This window comes from Nicotiana sylvestris, chromosome 2 (assembly GCF_000393655.2).
Source record: "Nicotiana sylvestris chromosome 2, ASM39365v2, whole genome shotgun sequence".
NCBI lineage: Eukaryota > Viridiplantae > Streptophyta > Magnoliopsida > Solanales > Solanaceae > Nicotiana > Nicotiana sylvestris.
In genome coordinates this window covers 80,369,635-80,394,161 of record NC_091058.1, presented here as the reverse complement: position 1 = coordinate 80,394,161, position 24,527 = coordinate 80,369,635, and the positions used below count along the sequence as shown (strand labels likewise).

The window sequence follows — 24,527 nt, the reverse complement described above, 5'->3', positions numbered from 1 at the left end:
ATTGCAATTCCAATTACTGAATTGTCATATCAACTTACCACGAAGTGATAATCAGTCTAAGCTTTCGATACCTGATATTCACAAATATAAAGTTAATTTGTCACAAAAAATAATTTTTTTTTCAAAAATGTGTTTGTTCATGGAATTTGGCAAGTTTTTGGAAAAAAATTTGAAAATGAGTTTTTCAAAAATTTCAGAACTTTTTTTCCCTACTCACGAAACTGCAGTATTTTTTCAAGTGAAATGCATGTCCAAATATAATTTCAAATTCCAAATATCATTTTTCGACTTAACTCCAAATACTACTTTTTTTTCTTCAAAAATTATAATTTTTATGTCCAAGCCGGCAAGCCCTACTTAGTATAAAAAAAACTTTTACATTTTACAGCTCAATCTATCACCTCTTATTAAAGGGGCTCTAATTTTTTTTTTTTTGATTTTCTATTCGGTGTTGGGTATACACGTTAGAGACCGACTAAATCTAGATTTGGACGAGAAGGTAAAGCTCGAACCCGAGACTAACCACACCTTTAGGTATCTTTGCGCAAACCATATTAAGCATTGGAACAAATTCCTACATGTGGTCCGACCTGGTGGATTCTGCTAAAACTATTTCAGTTCAATTGCATCTTATTTATTACTTATTCTTGTAATTTTATAGTCACCTAGGTTTGATTGTCCAAGGATACAAGAAATGAGCAGCATTTAAAATTACACGTATATCTTATGGTTTGTCACCGACAACCTCTGAAAAATGCTAGTCGGAGATGCTCTTCACCTCCCCTCTACATTAGCCTCTGCACAAATCAACAGCTACCCCTTTAAATTCCTCTATTCGCCATGTCAAGGTCCACTCTTTCCTCTGTTTTCTCTCTCATTCCACAATAAACTATCCTATTCGTTGATTTCATGAGTCTTTAGAAATTTCGCCTTTCCTATTATTGACATGAAGGACATAGTTTTTATTTCGTTTAGTTTTATGTTTTCATTCGGAACTTATGTTGGTTGGAACTCTTTGCTCACGTGGCAAGATTTCTGTAGCCATTTGATACTCCATTAGCATAGCTCAATTCTAAATTCTCAAGTTTTCGAACCCCCTTTTTCAATTTAAATAAAATACAAGACGGTTATTATCTGGTGCAAGTAAATCAAAAACATCCGGCCGTTGGAAATGATGTTGTAATAGGTTTCATGTTCAATGAATTGATATTTTGACTGGTTGTTCTAGTTCGAATTTTTTAATTATTTTATTTTTCACTTTTTTGACTGGTTATTCTAGTGAAAAGTGGAACCTGCTTTGGGATTTTCCTAATTATCATCTGCTCAAAGATGAAAACAGTGCTACTATTCTTTCAGATATTGCATGTTTGACGTTTTCTAAATTTAGGGGCCCATTGTATACCTTGAAGCAAGCAGCATAAAGTTCCCAAATTGGGAGGCTGTCCTCTGTTTGAACTACTTTTTGCACTGATGTCTTGCTTTTGGGGTGTAGGGCATTTTTTGTTCTGCATAGAGAAACTAACATTCATGTTTTACTGTAGTTATTCTAATAGTCACGGTTGTTGAATTGGTATTTGAGTTGCACATCTTTAAAAGAGGAAATCATTTTAGTGTGAAATGACCATATATTTTATATTTTGCATCTGCTAAGTTGTCTTGTGCCTGGTATGCAGATTCTTGGCAGTTGGTAAAACTAAAGGACCTGGACAATCCTTATGCAGAAATCAGACCACTATCCGTCCAGAACAAGCGAGAAAAGGAACACTTATTAGGAATGGGGTAAGTTCTCCTAGATATAGATTTTACGGGCAATATGTGTCTACCACTAGGGGACATGCTTCATCCATGACATATAGAATGCATAGTACTTTTCGTGGGAGTTGTTTAATGACTTCGCCAGGAACAGCTGTAAGTCATCATGCACAAATCGCTTGGAAGAGGATATCACGTAAATCTTTCTACAAAGGACAAACTTTTATCCGCTTAAGTCGATTTGCACAAGCGCTTAGTTTGGCATTGAGCAGGTCTTATGTGGTTCTCCCTGGTTTTCTTGCCTTAACATATGGAAGAAATATAGCATTGGCACAAGCATCACCAGACTTCTACAGGCATGCTGAAGATGGACATGTTTTGATTACCTCATTATTGCATTCCATATTTGAAGGTTTTATTCTGCTGTTGAGAGCCTTTTATTTGGGAATACTCTTTTCTCCTTGCATTGTCATGGCCCCATTTGTAGATTCTTTTGGACCTTCTTTCAGGAAAATGTGGCTTCAGGTAGTTCGTAGCACACTCGAAAGAGCAGGTCCTGCATTTATCAAATGGGGCCAATGGGCAGCTACACGACCTGATCTTTTCTCTAGAGATTTGTGTACTGAGCTATCAAAGCTTCACACAAAAGCTCCTGAACATAGCTTTGCTTACACGAAAAAGACAATCGAAAAAGCATTTGGTCGAAAACTTTCTGAAATCTTCGATGAATTCGAGGAGAAACCTCTGGCATCTGGAAGTATTGCTCAAGTGCATAGAGCGTCCTTGTTGTATCGATACCGTGGTCGACAGATCAAGCCTATGGTGGTGGCAGTGAAAGTTAGGCATCCTGGAGTGGGTGAATCAATTAGACGAGATTTTGAGATTATTAATCTAGTTGCTAAGATATCGAAGTGCATTCCTAAACTGAAGTGGTTAAGATTGGATGAAAGCGTACAGCAATTTGCTGTTTTTATGATGTCTCAAGTAGATCTTGCTAGGGAAGCTGCACATTTAAGCCGCTTCACCTATAATTTTCGGAGATGGAAGGATGTCTCTTTCCCAAAGCCCGTCTATCCCCTAGTGCATCCTGCAGTATTGGTGGAGACTTTTGAACAAGGGGAATGTGTTTCATATTATGTTGATGAGCTTGAGGGCCATGAAAGACTTAAGAGCGCACTTGCTCATATTGGGACACATGCTCTTCTAAAGATGCTTTTGGTAATTTTCTCTTTATGTAGCGTGTGTGTATATATTCTAATTAAGAAAATGTTCTCTGTGTTAATTTGTCTAGATTTGCGTATAAAGCACAACATTCAATGCAAACGTGCAACCTAGGATATATTTTTAACAGAATTAAACTTCTAAAGATGTTTTTGGTATTATTATCTTTATATATGTCCGTGTGTGTGGATATATTTTTTATTAAGAAAGTATTCGTTATATTAATTTGTCTAAATTCAAGTATAAAGGACAAATTTAATGCAAATGTGCGACTCAAATACAAAGGTCTAATGGAATATGGAACTGCAAATATATCAGACATTATTTTTCCCTCTCAGGCCATAAAGCAGATGTTTTAGTTCAAGATTTGAGTAGAAATATGAAGCATGTATTGCAAGCAAAGCTGTAGTTATAACTAATGTGGTTAGGCCATTTTCAGACACATGGAAGTTCCTTTATTATATGAAATTTTCTTTTTTGTAATTGCCTATAGTCCTTACTCCCTTTAAGAAAATGTTACATGCTGTATTTTTTCTTCTCACAATGAAGAGAGATCTATTAACAGACATATTAAGGAATTGGTTTGGATATACTATAGATGTTGCCTTTCTGAGTAATTGTTGATATACTGGCCTTCAATACTAGTAGTCAGTGCCTGTCCTTTACCCTAATTTCTTTATAAAAATACTAGCCTTGAATACTGACCAGAGGCTGTTCTCTTATAGAAGATAAAGCACTGATTAGTTATAAAAATAAATATGAAGGGCATTATTTTGGCATTATCAACGTTATTTTTTTCATGACTGTTATTTAGTGCTGCTTCTGTTTGTGTTATTAGTTATACTATAAAGAAGGAACAAAAAGAAGCCTTCTATGACATTTTCTTGGTTGCTTGCATGTAGTCTATTTCATTAATCTCTAGAATTTGCAATGTTGAAGAGGAAATGGCATTGGAGGATTACCTTGTCCAAAAAGTGTTTAGATGGATAAGAGCCTATTATCTCTATGTTATGTATTGGAATCACTAATTTTTACTAGCTCCTGAGTCTTTTTTCACTTCTCATATAATACCCCTTTCCCCTTTTCAGGTGGATAACTTTATTCATGCTGACATGCATCCTGGAAATATCCTTGTTCGGGTAACCCAAAGCAAGCCATCCCAGAAACGCATCTTCAAATCAAAGCCTCATGTTGTTTTCCTTGATGTAGGCATGACTGCTGAACTTTCTAAGAATGATCGACCAATATTATTGGAGTTCTTTAAGGCAATTGCTCGTCGAGATGGCCAGACTGTAGCAGAGTGCACTCTGCAGTTGTCAAAGAAACAGAATTGCCCTAATCCAGAAGCCTTCGTTAAGGTTTAGTTTCATACATCTTAAACGGATTATTTGAGAACTTTCTTTAGATGTTCTTACTTATTTCTCCAATGGTAGCTATCATTTATTGCTCCCTTGAAAAGAAAACTATAATATACTTATGCAAAGAAATTAATTGGAGATCAGATGTTGTAAAAGCAGCCCATATGCTTTGCTAGTTATCCTTCTACCCCAAATTGGCTATCAGGATTCACTTCTTGGGGATTCTGATAAAGGTTTCAAGTGTAATGTTTATTGTGAATATGGATTGTAAGAAGATGGAAAAAGAGTATGAAAATGTAGTACCAGATGTAAATTTATGTATTGTTATTGTATGTTAATTTGACTTTTCGTAGAAGTAAAATTTCCACTTCAAGGAGGTAAATCTTTTCATAACTTTCTATCATGAGAAGTAGATTAAACAAAAACTCATGGAGAGACCACCATATTCTTTCCGCAAACCCCTCTGCTCCTCTATCCTCCACCAGTGGGCGAAAAGTTTTAAAAAAAAGGTTGAAATGGAGGGCAAAAGGCAATGGTGATCAAAACTAGGTGCTAATGTTCCTTATAATGATCAAAATGCATCACCAGCTTTAGCTTTTTGGCTAGGATCTACTTTCTTCATGTTTTTCAATATTTCTGCGCAAACATTCTTGTTCACGAAATTCTGATTGGTCATCTATCTGTGGATACGACTAATATTTATAGCGTGGAGTTACTCCTACTATTTTACATGATATCTTTATGCTAAAAGACTTCTTAATCTTTTTGATAAATGGAGGTGATGAATATTTGCCTTAGTTATCTACTGATGTCCTACAGGAAGTGAAGGAGTCATTTGATTTTTGGGGGACTCCAGAAGGTGATTTGATCCACCCTGCTGAGTGCATTGAACAACTTCTTGAGAAAGTTAGGCATTACAGAGTAAACATAGATGGCAATGTTTGCACTGTCATGGTGACAACTTTGGTCCTAGAGGTAATTCTTCCTTTTTCGGCAAATGTGGTGTTCTTGAATAAAATGTGGAATTGACTAACTAGCATTTCTGTATTCAAACATGTTGAAACTTACTTATAAATCTGCTGAGTAGCATTCGACGATAATCTTTCATGGGGACTACTTTTCTGGTTTAAGATTTGTTCTTCTTTTGGTACTTACTGCCTTTTGTATTTATTGCTGATAGGGCTGGCAAAGGAAGCTTGATCCTGATTATGATGTAATGCACACCCTGCAGACATTGCTGCTCAAATCTGATTGGGCAGAATCACTATCTTACACCATTGAAGGACTCATGGCCCCATGACAAGCTCTTCCAATCCTTCCTCTAACTGCGAGACAACTACTTGTAAGTGTAAAATAAATAAATGTATATTAACCAACATAATGAAGTTTGCTTAAAGTTTTATAAAGCATTTCAGCTGGCCTGAGAGTATAGTAAGCAACCTCGGGAAGGATTTTGTCCTGTTCTTGTTGCTTTGATTCAAAAGTTACTGCCCCGGGTATTTTATCACATATATGCAAGAGGTTACAAGTAAAGAAGAATAAGGTCATTCTTTGATTTGTTTTATTTTACATAATTATGAGTTAAAACTATAGTGTGTTGGTTGCCTGAATTGTCGAAAGTAAAAATCATGTGAACTTTGAAAATTTACTTGAGCGCTAATTGAAAGAAAACTAGAAGAGAATTCAAAACAAAGGGTGGATGACGCTCTTGCAAAGTATGGACGATCCATGCAACCATCAACAATGGAGGGAGACAATACAATAATCTCGGAAATTCCTTCGGACTTTATTTTACATGCTTTCAATAAAGACAGATCGGGGACAATCGCTATGCGAATTATCCCTATGTTATGTAGTAACTGAACTTTTTATGCTTTTAATTATAAAGCATTCCTTTCATTAGGGGAAAAAAAAAACAAAGGGTGGATGTTTTTTTTAACCTTTTCTTTTAAACAGGCGTGTCAATTTTACGGTAAGAAGTACCAAAGCTCATATTGTGCATACCATCCGATCCATATGCTCAAGTTATTAGAGACAACTTATTTATTTTTGGTGTCTCATAGCAGTAGTGTTTTTACACTACCTTGTTAAGATTATGACTTTTAATGGAGGTAATTATCTATAGTTATTCTAATTTTGCAACCAAAAAATATAGTAAGTGACCTGCTATGGAAAATACATTGGTAGTATAAAAATTCTTTAAATAGCTAGTGTGTATAAGTTAAATTAAATGGCTTCGGAGAAAAAAACAAATAAGAAGAGGTAATCACATGTTTCTCGAAAAGAAGAAATCTTCAAGATCCAGTAAAGCTAAGTTGACAAACTGTCATCCATTTGAATTAAATACAAACGAGGCTGAATATTATGAAATATCGTCGCAGCAATGTGAAAAGACGAAGGAAACTAATAAAAAAGGCAACCCCAAATTACAGAAAATTGAAGTAAGAAAGTAGTATGACTTCTGTTTTCGTATGCGTCTGAGTTAATAATAGACATTGTGTTATAGTCCAAAGACTCAATGGTTTATGCACTAGAAGTCTAGAACTGAACTTTCTGATGGGGTACCCAACACAACAATATGGCATACATTTTAGATAATAATTGAAAGGCCCCTCAATATAACAAAATAATACTGCTTAGACAAAATAAACGAGACAGGCGTCAGGTCTTGCCTTTGAAAAAGATTATAACGTGGGACTCAAAATCTAATATTGATGCTCCAAAACCTCCCAACACTAAGAAAACACCTTCACACCAAACCAAATGTTTGGCCATTAGATTTTGTGGCTTTGGTTCCGTGTAGTCTTTAATTTGTTTTCTGTCATCCTTTTGACTTGTGCGTTTTTTGTCCAACCTCCTCTCGTCCTTTAGTCTCTGAAAATGTGCATGAACCTAAAAGGCATTCAGCTTCAAATCTATACTTCATTGTCTATATATCATTCTATTTTTGTAACTTGTGGACCGGCGCCGAAGCTAGAGGGATCCAAACCCCCTTCACGGAAAAATCACATTGTATATACATGTTTTTTTATTTTTTATTTTATGTATATATAGTAGATGATGAACCTCCTTCCTTGGTCATGAATGTTTTCGGCTAAAAAAAATGTACAACATCAAATTTAACTTTAAATGATTTTGCTAAAAGAAATTGTGAAAGATTGGAAGGGACGAATCTTAAGTGGAATTTATTTGTTTCAGTTTTAAAGGATTTAGCTATTAGCATTATGCAATATAATGGAAATGCCAATTATTAAGAGAAATTATAACAATAAGTCGTTTCATCTGTTTATCTACTCTCTTTTGATTCGTTCGAAAGGGTCCAAGAAATTTAAGTACCTTATGTTAAATGTTCAGTAGTGAATAGTTGGAATGAAAACGAATCGTTGGTTCACAGAATACTCGATTGGAAATTAAGAAGACCAACTCCCTTTTTGTTTATAGAAAAAAAACAGTAGTGACAGATAATAGATAAAGCTGCAAATAATGGGAAGTGGCCACATGCATGTGGACAGTCCTCTCTCCATTGTTTCAATTGAATTGAGGAAGGAAGGAAATGATAAAGCTTCTCTTTTCCATGCACATGCCTTGTAATATTCTTTTCCCCCTAGTCAAAGAGGTCCCCTCAACCCCCACATATTCTACTACCTTTACTTTTCTTTTTTCCCTAGACTAGATTCCCCAACTTAAGAAAATCAGAGAAAATAATTATGAAATCCTTCATTATTGAAAAAACAGAATGGGACAAAATATACAAATAGGAGAATCATGTTTATGTTGATGATAATAATGATTAAAGTCATAATTTCTAAGTTTAAAAGAATTTTTATATTATCAAATCATTCAAAGATAATTATATGTAACAACGTTCATCAAAAGTAAAATTAGTAATTTAAAAAACAAAACAGATTACCTGTTATAATATGTTAAAATAAATTGATAGTGCAAAAAATATTTAAGCTATCATCGGTGGATATAAGTTAAATTCTAATGATTAAGCATATGCCTGCTATGGAATAATGACAGAAGGAATTTGAATGACTGAAATTTTGAATTTAGCCATAAATACCAACTTATTACATGAAGATAACAGTGTAACAGATTGTCAGTCATTAGGCTCCACAGGGATAACACGAGTTGGACTTAAAAGGATATTCACCTACTAGCATTCATTGTCTTCATATATTTATCTCTGGTTAGGTGAAATTATGCATTAGTGTCTTCGGGTAAATGGGACTTTCACTTAATTTATTTTTGGGCCCAGCATAAAAGTGAAAATGATGTTTTAGCTTTTGATTAATCACCTAAACTTCATGTCTTTTATGTGTTGACTTCTAATATATGGTTTCTTGTAGAGTTGTCCTGTTGCTGAATATAAATATCAATACAATATATGAACAAATATAATCAATTGCAAAAGTCTAGAAGAAGAAAATCATGGGATAACTCTTGATTCCGTGTAATCACATACATATTAATTTAGAAAAGGTAACCCGTGCACAAATTATTTCGCATTCACGCAAGGTTCGGGAAGTGATGTAGGCAGTATATCCTAATGTAAGCATTAATGGTTGATTTCACGGTTCGAACCCGTAACCGATATATTACACGAAAACAACTTTAGTTTTGCTCCAAACTCCCTTCTAAATAGCCCTTTCATTTAATCCTGAAGTAATAAAATTTCGCAAGAGTATTCTATCTACCGGAAAATATGTGGTTTACTTGTTCCTAAAATCAACAAAATCTGTAGTTTTTAATGATTAAAGATGACAAATATGTTTAAGAGTGAGCCTTACTTTTCTATTGGCATTTCTAATAATGTAATATCTTTATTTTTTTAAAATTCTTTCTTGAACTCCATATTTAATTAGTGGCTGGCCATTGCTTTTTACAACTAACCAAAAGTTGACGTTTAAGCTGATAAAGACTGTTCATCTTTAATGTCAACCTATATTTCTTTATTTCAAACGAAAAAATGCTGCACATTTTTTTTTTTGTAAAATAAAAATCTAGGCATGAATATTAAGGATCCTTCTTAGTTTCGACCTTTATCTAATGAAATGGTCAGTCCACCGAATTGATTGAGTCAGGGCGAAAATAATTTAATCGAAATAGAAGAAATCCATTAACTTTAATTTGGTAACCAGTTACAATGAGATCTAACGTGTATAATAACAATTAACCAACGATTAGTTAATGTTTAATAAAATGGTGATTAATTAGTTAAGCTGTTGTTCGATCTGGTTGTTATGTTTGCAACGTAAATTAGAAAGAAATTCAAGACAATAAAAAATTAAGGAACAGAAGGAAAAACAAAGGAAAACTAAAATAATATAGTAGAAAATTAGGACTGTTATCTTTTCAGCTTTGCTAGCATCAACCAACCGATGAAAAAGATAAAATACCCAACTTTGTTCTTTTTTAATTTTTTTTTTTCAAAATGTATTTCTCTTCTAATTTCTACTTATATTTAAATAATTCTCTAATTCTGTTTACTTGTTGTCTCTTTCTTCTTTTCTCTGACACCATCTTCCAAACAGTGGAGAAACAGAAACAGAGATATTGTCAAATGGTGCTTAGTATTTTTCATCAAAAACTATCAAATCAACTTTCCCTGAAAACGACCGACTGTAGAATAATTCCACAATTTGCTAGGTGTAAAAGAAAACAACAAAATAAAATAGAAAGTTATTTTGGTCATAATATGTAAATAAATTAGTGTATACTATTATTATTATTATTATTATTATTATTATTATTATATTAATGCATGACTATATTCTCAACCTAATCCTTCGTTTTGTTGTGAAAACCAAAGGTTAAGGAACATTCATAAGAATCAAGACACAGACTGACAGACTGTAAATGGGGACCATAGCTAACCCATAAACATCCAACAATATTTTAACTCTAAAAATAGCATAGAAAAAAACATTAATGCATGAGACAAAAAACAATTAGACCCATAATATATACGCCCTCCTTATCATTCATGTTCCATTGACTACTCATCATCAGCTTCATTTCAATTCACAGAATGTGATTATTGAATAATGCACCAAAATATGCTTACCCTTTACTTCTTTTTCAAGAATGCAACCCTTAAAAATGTGATATATCATATTTATATACACTTAGTTTGACATTTTAAGCATAATTTTGAGGTTGGGGTTGAGTAGAATGGGTACAATTGATGAAGTGGCGCGAGAGGCTGGAGGCTGTGAAGAGAGAATTTTAGTGTCGGTGAGGCTAAGGCCTTTGAATAATAAGGAGATTTTCAGAAATGATGTTTCAGATTGGGAGTGTATTAATGACACTACCATTATTTACAAGAATGTTAATCTTTCTGTGTCTGAACGCTCAATGTATCCCTCTGCCTATAGCTTTGGTAAGTCTTTAGGAATTTGATGATTTATTTCTTCACATTATTCCTAATTTTAAGTCTGAATTTTTTGTTCAATTTTGCTATTCTGTGATCTCTGGTAGAGTCTAATTTACTTGGAGGTCTTGTAATTTTCTTTTTCTTATACTTGTTGCTTGTTCATTCATTATTTAGTGAAATTTTGTTCAGCAACTCATGTTGTTAAAATCTGCTTCCTCTATTTTATTTGCATTATCTCTTTAATCAGAGAATTCTGTAATGAGGCTCTTTCAAGTTTATTTTTATTAATTGTTATTTAAGTTCTACTGTGTTTTCTAGCCGAGGGTCTACGGAAACAGTCTCTCTACCCTTCTAGAGTGTAGGGGGAGGCTGCATACATTTTACCCTCCCAGACTCCACTTGTGGAAATCACTGGGTTTGTTGTTGTTGTTGTTGTAAGTTCTACTGTGTAAATTCAGGAAAGAAAGCTTTTTGCAGCCTAAAAAAATCTGCTTTACCATTTTAAGATATTACCAATTGCTATTTTTATGGCTTGCATACTATAACTATGATTCTCTCAGTTGACATTGTTCTGTTTTTTTTTTGGTTATAATTTTGCTTCCAGACAGGGTATTTAGGCCTAATTGCTCCACAAGACAGGTATATGAAGAAGCAGCTAAAGATGTTGCTCTTTCGGTCGTTAGCGGATTCAATTGTGAGTAAGAAAAACATTTTCTTTCTTTAGTCCATCTCCTATATTTTTTTTATCTGAAACAATTTATGTATTTGCTAGCAAGCGTTTTCGCATATGGCCAAACAAGCAGTGGAAAGACATTTACTATGACTGGTATAACTGAATATGCAATAGCAGACATCTATGACTATATTCAGAAGGTAAACTCATTACTTTGAGATCACTTGTTTATAGTGTCTGCATTCCTTATCTCCAAGGCTTTTTCTCTTGCTTACTGATTATCCAGTTATACTACTACTTGTAGCACGCCGAGAGAGATTTTATCTTGAAGTTCTCTGCTATGGAGATTTACAATGAATCTGTCCGCGATCTCCTAAGTGCAGATAGTACTCCTCTTAGACTTCTAGATGACCCTGAGGTTAGTTATCTTCTCTGATCAACAAATGTTTAGTGTTCCTTTTTCTTTCTCGTCTTCTTTTTCCCTTTAAAATCTCATAAAGCAACTTTGACAGAGAGGGACAATTGTTGAGAAACTCACAGAGGAAACATTGAGGGACTGGAACCATGTGATTCAGCTCCTTTCTATTTGCGAAGGTAAGAGATAAAAGATTAGCTTTTGCTTCCAAAAGGCATCTCTGATTTTGAATTTAATTTAGTGCTGAAACGAAATTTTGCCTGAAAAGAGTGGAATGGATACAGAGGAGGGTTGGAAGAGTAGTTGATTGATATTGATTGAACTTTTGCAGCTCAGAGACAGATTGGGGAGACTGCACTCAATGAGACCAGCTCCAGATCTCACCAAATTATCAGACTGGTAAAATAACTTAATATTACTCTTGTGCAATTGGCTAACAAGTTATTAATTATAAAATATTACAGTTTTGACACATTACTTATTGCAGACAATTGAAAGTTCTGCTCGTGAGTATTTAGGCAGGGACAACTCCAGTACTCTTTCAGCTACTGTGGTATGAAAATGTGTCTCCAGAAGATAGTTGCTACTTAGTGTTGTCTTGTTGGTACATCATACTAATAACAGCTTTCTTTTTCACCGGGGAAACACAGAATTTTGTTGATTTAGCTGGAAGTGAGCGTGCATCTCAGTCCTTGTCAGCTGGGGCAAGGCTGAAAGAGGGCTGTCACATAAATCGCAGCTTGCTGACCTTGGGCACTGTTATACGTAAGCTAAGGTTGTTTTAACTTTCTTGCTTCCCTTCTAAGTTAGTGCGATATGATTGTTGTAAGAGTTCGTTTTCTGGTGGAAACTTACTATTGGTCAATGACTGTGCTTCAATCTTGTAATGCTGGCACTTTAGAAAAAACAAGCCAGGCATTTCATTCAGCTGTGTATCATATAAGTCAGTTGAATCAATTGTGCAGTCCTTTTACATTGCCACTAATGCAAGTTGTTATATAATTTAATACAGCAAGAGTAGGAATGGTCACATTCCTTTCCGAGATTCCAAGTTAACTCGGATATTGCAGCCGTCATTGGGTGGCAATGGCAGAACTGCCATCATCTGTACGATGAGCCCTGCACGAAGTCATGTTGAGCAATCAAGGAACACTCTTCTGTTTGCAAGTTGTGCAAAGGAAGTAACTACTACTGCCCAAGTGAACGTAGTCATGTCAGATAAAGTGTTAGTGAAGCATTTGCAGAGGGAGTTGGCGAGATTGGAGAGTGAGTTAAGGAGTCCTATACCTTCTTTATTCCCTTCAGATTATGAAGCATTACTGCGAGAGAAGAACAAGCAAATAGAACAGGTATTGCATCTTAATTCTCTTCTCTCACATGCTGAATTATGGTACCTCCCTTCCAAGTTTTGATATCCTATTTTTTTACTTGGAAACTTTCACTTGTTTCCTCACCCTAGAGAGGTGACAATTGTATTCTGTTGTATGGGAACTTCTACTCTATATGCGCGTGTGTGCGTGCGTATGTGTGTGTGAGAGAGAGAGAGGGAGAGGGAGAGAGAGAGAGAGAGAGAGCAATTGTCTGGCCCCATAACATGGCGACAGGGGTCAGCAAATTGGTATGATTGCAGTAAACAAAGATAAAAAGGTAATATGTAGAACTAAACAGGAATAATTGAAGCTACAAGAACTTTACAGAAGCAAACTTACAAATATTTGAAATTTTTTGCGCATGGAAGATGTAACCTTCACATAACTAGGGAGTCAATTTCTAGCCTTTTTCTTAAATTGAAAACGAGTAATATTTCGCATCTGACATGCTTTTTAAGTATCCTGCATCTTTATTGAATTGGATCAAAATCTTGTTTTCTTGGAAAATTTTACCTGGCTATTTTACAGCTGCCTACTGTTTAGACAGCTTGGACCGTCGATCATTTTGCCATCTCTTTTTGTAGATGGAGAAGGAAATAAAGGACTTGACTTTGCAGCGTGACATTGCTCAGACTCAAGTTAAAGAAATGCAACAAATGCTTGGAGATGATGCAAGTTTATTGATGCAGGTACATATGCTACCTAGACTGCTAATTTGTGTCTATGTATTTACGCTTTCAATGCTAAAGGCACTTTGCACTACAGGTTGGTTTTGGAAACTACCCAAATCTGCGTGTGCGGAGATCACCAGATTATAGAAGCCGGATGCAAGTGTCCATATTGTCAGACACCCCATCTATCGATGCTGATGTTAGAACATGTTCAGATGGACATAGCAGGAGTAGCTCTGAGGACCAAATTATACGCGTGCCAGAGTTTGAAGAGAACTTTCTCCATAAAAGTTCATCTCCAAGGTTGTTAGCCGGCAGTTCAAATTATAGTGAAAGTGATTCATGTGAAGGATGGGATGAGATTGAAAAACAAAGTAATGGAACTTCAGAAGACCTATTCAAGGAAGTTCATTGCATTGAAACCGAGGAATCAAGTGTGAAGGGAAAACAAGAATCCAATTTTCCATCTCCCGAAGAAAGCAGTAGATTTCCAGCTGAAATGACAGCAGAATATGGAGACAGAGCTAATAAGGAAACAATATCACCTCCGGCTGATGACCATAGAAGATCAGTACCCCCTTCACTCAAGGAAGATGGAGAATTGACATTGTTACCCTGTAAAGAAGAGCACGGATTTGTTGCATTACCATCTTTTGAGGAAGAAAGGAAATCTAATGAAGATGCATTGTCACTTCCCTCAAAGGATCTCCAAACCCTTGAATCAGCAAAATTCAGTGACAGTAGAAAGTCAGTACCATTGCCACTGAAGGAAGAAAAAGCAGAGAAAGAAGAGAAAGAGCTGGTGTGCACATTTGACGTTCCTTCTCCAGCAAATTTATCCTCACCATGTGAGCTCATTGGCGAATCACCATGCTCAAGAAACTTGAAATTGTGTAGAAGTAGAAGCTGTAAAGCTAGCCTAATGGCTGACGTATCCTCATATTTTGAGGAACTTGCCACAGCTGAAATTACTCCGCCATCTGTGTCAGAAAGAAATTTCAGTGCAAGACCAAAGGGTTGGGAAATCAAAATATCTCCCCTGAACTTTACCTCTGATGTGGGGGACTATCCAGAGAAGGACTCCACCGTTTATGGCGAGGTTGCTATCAATATTGGGCTTGAAGTGTCAAAAGGGGAAGATACAACTTATGAAAATGTCATGGATGTAGATGATACTTGTGATTCAGGGAGCAGTGAGAAAGATGAACTTCAACCTGAAAAGGAGGTTAGAGAATGCCCTGTGAGTAATTATCTTTTCTTCTCTCTCTACTAGTCATTTTAAGCATTCTGTCATATTTCTCTAGTCTTATCTGTTCATACTTTCAGTCATTCATGGAATTTCTACTGTAGGATGATGAATTTATATGCTTGTTTTTTTTTAATTACCATTCTTCTATCCCTTACTGAAAATTTCCAGCTCTTTTAGAATACAAGCTCCACCTAGGTTTGATAATTATAATGTCCCGAGATTTTCACATAAACATTGTTCTTTCATGGTTGATATTCATGGAATGAAAAGGTTAAGTGTATCAGAGTTTTATATGTGAATGTTTTGACTGAAAAAGAAAAGAGGGAAACCCTTAAATTTGGGAAGTCGGATTACATTCCTTGGGCTTACACGCATTGTTTAAATGGTATCAGATAACATTTCCTTAATTTATGACTAATATGTGCTTGTTGTATATAACAGGTTCATGAGGCTGAACCAGAGCATCATAAACTGTCAAAGTGTGTCAGAGATGTCGGTCTGGATCCAATAGAAGATGAACTTAAAAGTCTTTCCAGCTGGACCTCAGAGTTCAAGATACTACAGAAAGAGATTATGGAACTTTGGCATGTTTGCAACATTTCCCTCGTACACAGAACATATTTCTTCCTTCTTTTCCAAGGTGATGATCCTAAGGACGCTGTATATATGGAGGTCGAGATCAGAAGACTGACCTTCCTCAACGACATATATACACGTGGAGAGAAAACTGTGGTCAATGGAAGGACTTTGTCCCTTGCACAAAGGTAAGAATCACATCCGGCTCTGAAAACATTAAACAATTGTAAAGAAAAAAGGAAAGACAATCATTCCTTAAGTATATTTATATGTACACATGCACTATCCTTGTACCTAAAAGCATGATAACCGGTCATGTCTTTGCATTTAATGGACCAGTCTTGTACTTGGTATGTTGAATGCAAAAGCAAAAGATGCTAGATAATACGAACAAAAATTTGGACTAATTAAAAACTTGTTTGATCTGGAAAACAGCATGAAAGACCTTCGGCAAGAGAGACGGATGTTGCGCAGGCAAATGCTGAGGAAGCTAACAGAAGAAGATCGAGAAAGCCTGTACCTAAAGTGGGGCATTCGGATCAATAGCAAACTTAGGAGGTTACAATTGGCTCAGCGTTTGTGGAAAAAGACAGATGATATGAACCACATTGCAGATAGTGCTTACCTGATAGCAAAATTAACCGGATTGATGAAGCCAGGGCAGGCTCCCAAGGAGATGTTTGGTCTTGATTTTTCACCTAGACCATCTAAAACTTATAGCTTCACACGTAGCTTGATATCTTCTCTCTCGTAAAAAGTCAGGTCAATCATTGAGTTGGAAACATTTGGTGTTCTGATTTTTAACTGTTAGTGAGTTTGAGTTTTCTTTGTTTGTTTGTTTTTTGGATGGTGATCACTGGTGAGATTCTGATTGTAATTGGTTTTGTAGAATTGTAGGAGTCCCAATTTGATCTACTGAATGTAAAAAGAGTGTAACATACCTACATCATATATATAGACTGGCTATTCCTCAACTATGTCATTAAAAAGAAGGGTTATAGTGAAGCTTTTCTAATCCCTGTCCAAACTTTCTGTGCCGCTTTCTACTCAAGTAGTACTCCTTTGGCAAGGTCAAGCTCTCCATAGCTAATGGTACCATGTATAAGGACTTCCTTTCCGTGAGCAAGAATGTTTTGCATATTATCATTCTTAGGATCGTAAACAACAACTTTTTCCTTAGGATAGTCTATTATCAAAACTAATTCTCCATCTCCTGTCACTGTCATGAAAAATGGCACTACAATTCCATAAGACAGATTTATTTCTAAATTCCTTATGAAAATTAAGGATGTCCATGATTCTTTTACTCCATATACTCTCATGGCTAATATTTCAACACCCCCCTTATCATCTTCGAGGCAAGCCATACTTAGACATTCATTTAAAACTCCTAAACTAACTATATCATTCTCTCCTTGATCACACTTAGCCTTAGGGACGGGAAACATGTGGAACTTTTCAGAGATAGGATCAAAACAAATCACTGTATTAGGAGGACCAAAACTATCCCAAATACTCTCGTCTTCACTGTCATCATCTTCACTAAAGTGGGGCTTTTTAACCCTTACCCAGTAGTGAAGTCGTCCATGCAATGTTGTAATCCCATCATACACAGAGTGGATATCATAAGGGAATTTGACTTGCCTCCATCTTTTGTCTTCAAGACCGGCAACTATAACAAACTCACCACCATAATCTAGGGTTTGTGTAACGATCCGACCGATCGTTTTGAGCTCTAGCGCGTCGTTCGACAGTTTGAGGCCATGAGTAGCTTCTCTTCAGGTATTATAACTTGTACGTGTTGTCGGAATTGAATTTGGGAAGTTCGGAGTTGATTTGGAAAGAAAATTCTAATTTTAGAAGCTTTAAGTTGGAGGAATTGACTATAGTTTGACTTTTGAGTAAACGACCTCGGAATCGGGATTTAAAGGTTCCAACAAGTTCGTATGATAATTTTGGACTTGGGCGTATGTCCGAATCGGGTTTTGGATAACCCGAGAGCGTTTCGGCACCTATTGTGGAAAGTTGGCATTTGGAAGGAATTCATAAATTTGGGTTGAAGTGCATTTCAATGTTATCGATGTCTGTTTGAGATTTCGAGTTTGGGAATAGTATTGGGAGTGTGTCCGAATATGGATTTGGAGGTCCGTAGGTCGTTTCGAGGTCATTTGGCGAAAGTTGGATATTTGAAGGTTTTTGGAAAGTTTGACCGGGAGTGAACTTTTTTATATCGGGGTCGGATTCCGATTCCGTAAGTTGGAGTAGGTCCGTAATATCAAATGTGACTTATGTGCAAAATTCGAGGTCAATCGGGCATGATTTGATAGGTTTCGACATCAAATGTAGAAGTTTGAAGTTCTAAAGTTCATTAAGGTTGAATTGGTGTGCGATTCGAGATTTCGACGTTGTTTGATGTGATTTGAGGCCTCGAGCAGGTCTATGTTATGTTTCGAAACTGGTTAGTGTGATTGGACGGGGTCCCGGGGGCCCCGAGTGTGTTTCACGATAGTTTCGGACAAAGTTTGGCTGAGTTGATGCTGCTAATATCTAGTTCCGGTTTTGTTTTTCACGAACGCGAAGGACTCCACGCGTTCGCGAAGAATTCAACGTATTCGCGAAGGGTCTCCTGGTCAAGCTACGCGTTCGCGAGCTGGGACTCGCGTTCGCGAAGTGTAATTTTGGATCTGGAGCTGGTATTGCTTCGCGAACGCGAGGGGCTTGCCGCGTTCGCGAAGGTCGGACTGGGCAGTGTTCCTTTAAATATCGGGAGTTTAGCTATTTTTATCTCATTTTTATCTCATTTTCTCCATGAGAGCCGACCTAGGAGCAATTTTGAAGCACCATTTTCATCATCAATCATGAGGTAAGTGATTTATACTAGTTTTGAGTTAAATACAAGGTTTATATATGGATTTAGACATGAAAATTGTAGAAATTTGGGATTTTGAAGAAAGACCTAGAAATTTATATTTTTGGATTTTGACCACGAAATTGGACATGAAATTTGGAATAAATTATATATTTGAGTTCGTGGTGTTATGGGTAAAGTTCATCTTCAAAATTTTTTGGAATCCGGGCACGTGGGCCCGAGGATGATTTTTATCGACTTTTCGAGCGGAGTTTGGAATTTGTTGTAAATTGGATTATAATAAGTATTTGAGTATATATTTATGAATTTTCACATTTATTGACTAGTTTTGGAGTGTTGGGCGTCGGTTGAGTTGTTGGAAAGGCTTGGGAGCCGGCTATGGAACTTCGGAGCGAGGTAAGTCTCTTTTCTAACCATGTAAGAGGGAATTGACCCCATAGGTGAACTGAATTCATGTGTGCTCTTATTTGCGGAGGCTACATATGCACGAGGTGACGAGAGTCCGTACGTAGCCACTAATTATGCCTATGTACGAGTAGTTTTAGGTTTACACCATGCCTTGCTTATACTGTTATTTGATTATGTTTATTTTTTCCTTGGAAATAGTTTAGATTGAGTATGCTTATTAAATGCCGTGAAAAAAGTTGAAAATTGAGGATTTCGAGATTTGAAAATTTTCATTTGAATTTTGTATTTTTGAAAAGACTTGAGAAAAATTATAATAACTTGAGAAATCTATGTTCAACCACGTCGCAAATATATTTCGCGAGCGGGATAAATTTCCACTACTCTCATGGAAGCGGGCCGTTCGCCTCGGCAGGTTAATAGATGCATCTATGGTTCGTGCAATTTGACCCTCGGTAGTGCACAATTTATATTTATATATTGGATCGGGCCGTACAACCTCGACATGACTTGTGCATGATAATTCTTTGGAACTAATAATAATTGACATTCCTTCATTGGCTCGAGATATAAATTGTTGAATGATAAAAAAGAATTTGAGAATTTCTATTAGTAAAAGGGTTGTTGATTATTTCCGGTTATTGAATTTTCAGCTATATTATGTATTCCATGCTTAAATATAATATCAACATTTTATTGTTAGCCCATAGTAATTATCGGAGTCGAGCCCTCGTCACTACTTCTACGAGGTTAGACTGGATACTTATTGGGTACGCGTTGATTTACGTACTCATATTTTACTTGCTGCATATTTTTGTGCAGGTACATATATGTCTAGTGGCCTTGTGGGCGTAGATGCATGGTTATTGCGGGGACTTAGGTGAGCTGCATCCTATGTTACGAGTCCGCGACACGCAGAGTCTCCTTCAGAGTTATTTATATTTTTCCTGTCTAACTTGTATTCCGGACAGATGCTGTATTTTATTTTATCTTCCTAGTTGATGCTCATGCACTTGTGACACCGAGTTTTGGGGGTACTTGAGTTGTTCAGTAGTATACTTGGGAAAATATTACCATTTACTCTGTAAATATTATTTCTTATTATATAAATGAAGGAAAATTATGATTTCAAAATACTAATAAGTAATCAAGTTAATCAATTATTGTTGGCTTACCTGACAGCAGTGTTAGGCACCATCACGACTTTTAATAGATTTTGGATCGTGACAACATGGTATTAGAGCACTAAGTTCACTTAGGTCTCACGAGTTATGAGCAAGTCTAGTAGAGTCTTGTGGATCGGTACAGAGATGTCTGTACTTATCTTCGAGAGGCTACATGGCTGTTAGGAGCATTTCCCTTCTTGATTCCTCATCGTGCAATTTGATTTCTTTGAGGCTTATGCCTTTATTTCTTTCATATTCAATCTTATGCGACGGGAAGCGCTAGTTATCAATTGGGAATGAAGGAATTTTAATGGTACTACAGATGTGGTGCAGGATGTTTCTCCCTGCGTAATTGCTTGGGCTATTATCATTGCCTTGCAGAAGGTTATTCTGTCATTTCAGCTCAGTATCTGTAATTCCTGTGGTTTTGAAGTTGGGCACTGGTTGTTATGATGATTCATGAGTCGTTATCGCACGGTATGGGTGCAATGATAGGGTGCTTATTTATGCGCTGAGGTAGTGAATTACTTGAAAAGAGGTTTTACTCAGTGCATGATTTAGAGATTCCGTATTTTATTTCCGGCAGAGGAATGACAATCGGACTACGAATGCTCAAGTTTGGGTTGATGGGGGTAATGAGACTTGGTATTTTTGAGAGTGGTGGAATTTTCATCTGTGATATGGTGTAGTTGTCCTTGTTGAATACGTTAAGTTCGCTAGTGTTATTATTTTCTTCAATTCGCCTCTAAGCAGAGTATTGTGAAGTAGTGCCGGGGAAACGACTGCCAGAAATCGCGGTGTGCGGTGGTTCAAGATTGAATCAGTGTTACTGGTGGAGGGATCAAGGAAGATGATCTTCAGGGAGGTTTAGAGCTGGTGGCTATATGTTGGTTCAGGTGCTACAGAGATGGATTTTGATTTAAGGCAACAACTAGCAATGAAGGATAAGGAAGGACCTGCGGGAGGTGTCTTGCGGCGGTTAAATTTCTAGAAGGCCAAGTGTGATAAGTAGAAGTTGAGTAGTTGCTTAAAGGAGAGGGTTTGACTAAAGTGTGAGAGAAGCAGAGCAGCAAAAGGGTTCTGTGGTAGGATAGCTACATGTTTTGGGGAAAGTTTAGAGTGATTTGGGATTCATGGTGGACTAATTTGGAATATTGACTACTATACTGAGGAAGATTGGATGTGTTAGGAAGGAGTTTGATTGATATGAAGAGAAATGCAACATGACTTCGGGTTGGAATGTATTGTCGCACTTTTACTACGGTCAATGGGGAGTGAACAAACTTATACAACTGGTGAATGAGCACGGGCTCAGGATGGTTTATTGATTTCGTAGTAATTGTACCTAGTGCAGCGTCGTTGGATGACATCGGCATGAAATTTCCACAGGTGGGTTATCTCCTGTGAGTAGGTTAGAAGTTGTGTAGTGTTGACAAAGCTTCTACGAAGAATTTTACCGGCTATCCCATAAGGGATCGAATATGTGAATGTGGCTAGCAATTCAGAGTGGTCATGAAAGGTTTAACAAAAAGATTTCGAGGAATTTGGCGGGTTGATTGTGCAAGATCATGTCAATGATGAAGAAGGAATCTTGGTGGGTTCCAGGGTTATGAAATGGTAGCTTCCAGCTAAGTGGGAAAGCCCCACCAGCTACGAATTGATTGCGTAATTGTCTACTTATGAAATTTCTGGTTATCAGTATATTGGTGGGTTATTACGACTAAGGAAAGAAAACGTCAACGGTAATTTGGGCAAAGGACTTGAGGAATTTAGGCTAAATTTGGCCTTATCAATTCATGTTGAGGCTATGGAAAGACTCAGAGGTTATGCTTCGTGTAGATGTGGTGTACAAGGAAAGGAATTCAGTCGGGTGCTTCCTTGAGAGGGTGTTCATGTGCTAGCATAGCCTTGGAGTTGATTATATTCGGGACCAAGTCGGAGTTGGTGACTCTCAACAACAGTCCTAGTGGATTCAAAAGTTAAAGTATGGTGCCTAAGGATTTCGAGTCCGTAGTATGGTTAAGTATCGAGCTTTTGCAGCAGGTTATGAAAGGGGCTTAGAGTGTTCTATGTTATCTTTGGTCTGCAGTGTAGCATTAGAGGAGTGGGAGAATATAACTTCGGAATCATAAGGAAATTATCATAATGGGTGTACTAGTTGAAGATGCGAATATGCGCACAAGGAGGGTATGAGATGGTTCATGGGTTTTGGGATAGTGTGGTCTCGTGAAATGAGGTCCACTCAGGATGTGTGCCGATTTGGGTTCATTATGTTTTGAATGGAGATATTATTATTCCTAAGGCAAGTCTAGAGTAAATTAGAAGAAGTCGAATCGGTTAGCAATGGTTGAATTGACATAATGGTGGCAATGATCAGTTCTTTCAGCGTGTTAAGTTATGCATGTGATTGGTGGCGGTACGTGTAAGGCTTGACGACTGCCGTAGTTTGATTTGTTTGGATGTATTCGACTATAATCGCCTGTTATGTATAGATGGATCCCAGAAGAGTTATGGTGGTTTAGACCACAACTTGAGGTTCGTATTTTCTACGGTTACGGGAGTTCAGTTACGTGTTGCAATGGTTCTTTGAAATGAGTTAAGTGTTCTATATGATGAAGTGTCTATTCTATTAGTGGTTCAGGAGTTGTGATGAAATTCTTGTACTTTTGCGTTGGCATGTTAGGTGTAGTGAACAACATAAGAATTGGAAGTTGAGGATCAAGGTTGCAGTTTGGTGTTGGCAAGAATATCACGAGCTCGGATGAGCAAGAAAGGATTCAAATGGTTAGAGTAAGCTGGTATTGTCTTTAGGGTCACCTGAGATCGGTGTCCTATGTAAGAGACTTTTCATAATGATTGCGGATTCTTGATTTGCCTACAACATTAGTGTGGCCGGTGGTATGGATGTGCAGACTTGTTACTTGGTGCGGAAGGTTGTGGGAGCGTGTCCCACGAGAAGATTCTATAAGTGTGACATGTAGTCGCTTGATTGATTAAATATTTAAAACCAAGCGGGGAGATTTTGGTACCACCACTAATGTGAGAGTTTAGGCCTGAAAGGCGCTCTATTCATTTGGTTGTGAATTGTGAAAGTTTGTTCTGGATTCGATGGCTATTCTTATGTTTCATGAATAGGTCGTTGTGGGTCCTTAAGAGGTTATTTGCCCAAGCATGGTATGATCAGAATCAGTTGAGGTCCGTTGATGGGTCCAAATGTGGATGTGTTCTCTACACTAGCCTAGGTGTGTTCATTCAACATAACATTCCTTATGGAGGAGTATTCGGATGTTGGATGTTATTTCATCGTCGGCTATTTCATTTAATACTCTATTGTGCCATATGGGTTGTGAGATGACTTGATTAATTGCACATCTATTGAGGTTTCACATAGTGATGTTGTTATGTGAGAAGGATGGCTCTCGAGATGTAGATCATATATCGCACCGTAGTCGTGCTCGAGTTTTGTAGTGTATGGAACTATCTGTCTCCCCAGGGATGGTATTACGCACTTGGCATTCTTGTGGTTAAATTTTCGGGTATTTCGCAGTTATGAGCATTTTAGCTCGGTAAGTATTTCCTTATAGATTATTATATGTGGATCGGGTGGCACGCCGCCACGGGTATGTTGTTGGGATTGGGTGGCACGCTGCTACGGGTAACATGGTTGGATCAGGTTGCACGCTGCAACGGTATCGTGTGTGGATCCGGTTGCATGCGGCAACAGTGTGATGTTGAGTACAACTCCACATATCTATCCTTGTGTGTTTGTTTCTTTTTTTCTCGGGAAGGTTCATAACATCCTTTCGGTTGTTTAATTAGTTACGTGGGTTGAGTGGTTCTTTCCAGAGTTCGTTTTCCCTTATGTATTACATTCAATTTTGTATCTTGTTGGCACATTGTGCCATCATATGAGACTTTTGGCAGTATTTGATGTGGCTTATTGCCTGAGAAGATTATACTAGGTGAGACAAGATTATTAGATTTATGATCAGTGCGATTGGGTTTATATAAGGCATATTTAAGGACAAATATCATTATTCAGCTAAGAAGGAGGTAATGGTTCTTGTCAAGCGGATAGACTCAATGATTTGTTGACTCGACAGTTGGTTATGAATTTCTACACATCTCTTCCATCGAGGTAGAATTGCAAGAGTTGGATCAGGACTAATGTGTGACATGAGGTGTGTTATGGGCATCAAATTTGAGTTTCGACTATTGTTATTGGAGGATGTTATTATGGTCATGTGAATTAGACGGTACATGGTGTGAATTCAGCAAAAGTATGCAATTATCTATTGGTGCATCATGTAGTGTTTGATATGGTGTTCGTATGTTGGAAACATGCCTGGTAGAGAATTTCGGATGTTCGAATTTGGCTCTAAGGTTTTTGTTTAAATAAACGGGAGAATCTTCAGATTGGCCC

The 24,527-nt window shown here is 36.9% G+C and overlaps 3 protein-coding genes across 4 annotated transcripts; 2 read left to right on the top strand and 1 right to left on the bottom strand.

The window, feature by feature from the left end:
- Nucleotides 1–424: 424 nt before the first annotated feature.
- LOC104222749 (uncharacterized) lies at nt 425–5,975 on the top strand. 2 transcript variants are annotated; one of them, XM_070168015.1, is made up of 5 exons: nt 425–499; nt 1,674–2,970; nt 4,062–4,331; nt 5,151–5,306; nt 5,512–5,975. In XM_070168015.1, exons 2-5 carry the CDS (start codon nt 1,846–1,848, stop codon nt 5,629–5,631), a joined length of 1,671 nt encoding a protein of 556 aa, XP_070024116.1. In that variant the 5' UTR covers nt 425–499; nt 1,674–1,845; the 3' UTR covers nt 5,632–5,975. The 2 variants fall into 2 exon arrangements, with proteins under 2 accessions (XP_070024116.1, XP_009772335.1); XM_009774033.2 differs by lacking the exon at nt 425–499 and adding an exon at nt 540–848.
- A 4,355-nt stretch (nt 5,976–10,330) lies between these two features.
- LOC104222748 (kinesin-like protein KIN-7E) lies at nt 10,331–16,638 on the top strand. Its single transcript, XM_009774032.2, has 13 exons — nt 10,331–10,716; nt 11,315–11,404; nt 11,483–11,583; nt 11,688–11,801; nt 11,896–11,977; nt 12,130–12,197; nt 12,286–12,351; nt 12,449–12,573; nt 12,811–13,147; nt 13,753–13,857; nt 13,934–15,079; nt 15,530–15,852; nt 16,100–16,638. Exons 1-13 carry the CDS (start codon nt 10,509–10,511, stop codon nt 16,416–16,418), a joined length of 3,084 nt encoding a protein of 1,027 aa, XP_009772334.1. The 5' UTR covers nt 10,331–10,508; the 3' UTR covers nt 16,419–16,638.
- A 69-nt stretch (nt 16,639–16,707) lies between these two features.
- Nucleotides 16,708–20,136, bottom strand: LOC138885130 (F-box protein CPR1-like). Its single transcript, XM_070166032.1, has 2 exons — nt 20,114–20,136; nt 16,708–17,440 (listed from the first exon to the last, which is right to left on the bottom strand). The coding sequence occupies exons 1-2, from the start codon at nt 20,134–20,136 to the stop codon at nt 16,708–16,710; spliced, it is 756 nt and encodes a 251-aa protein (XP_070022133.1).
- Nucleotides 20,137–24,527: the final 4,391 nt, after the last annotated feature.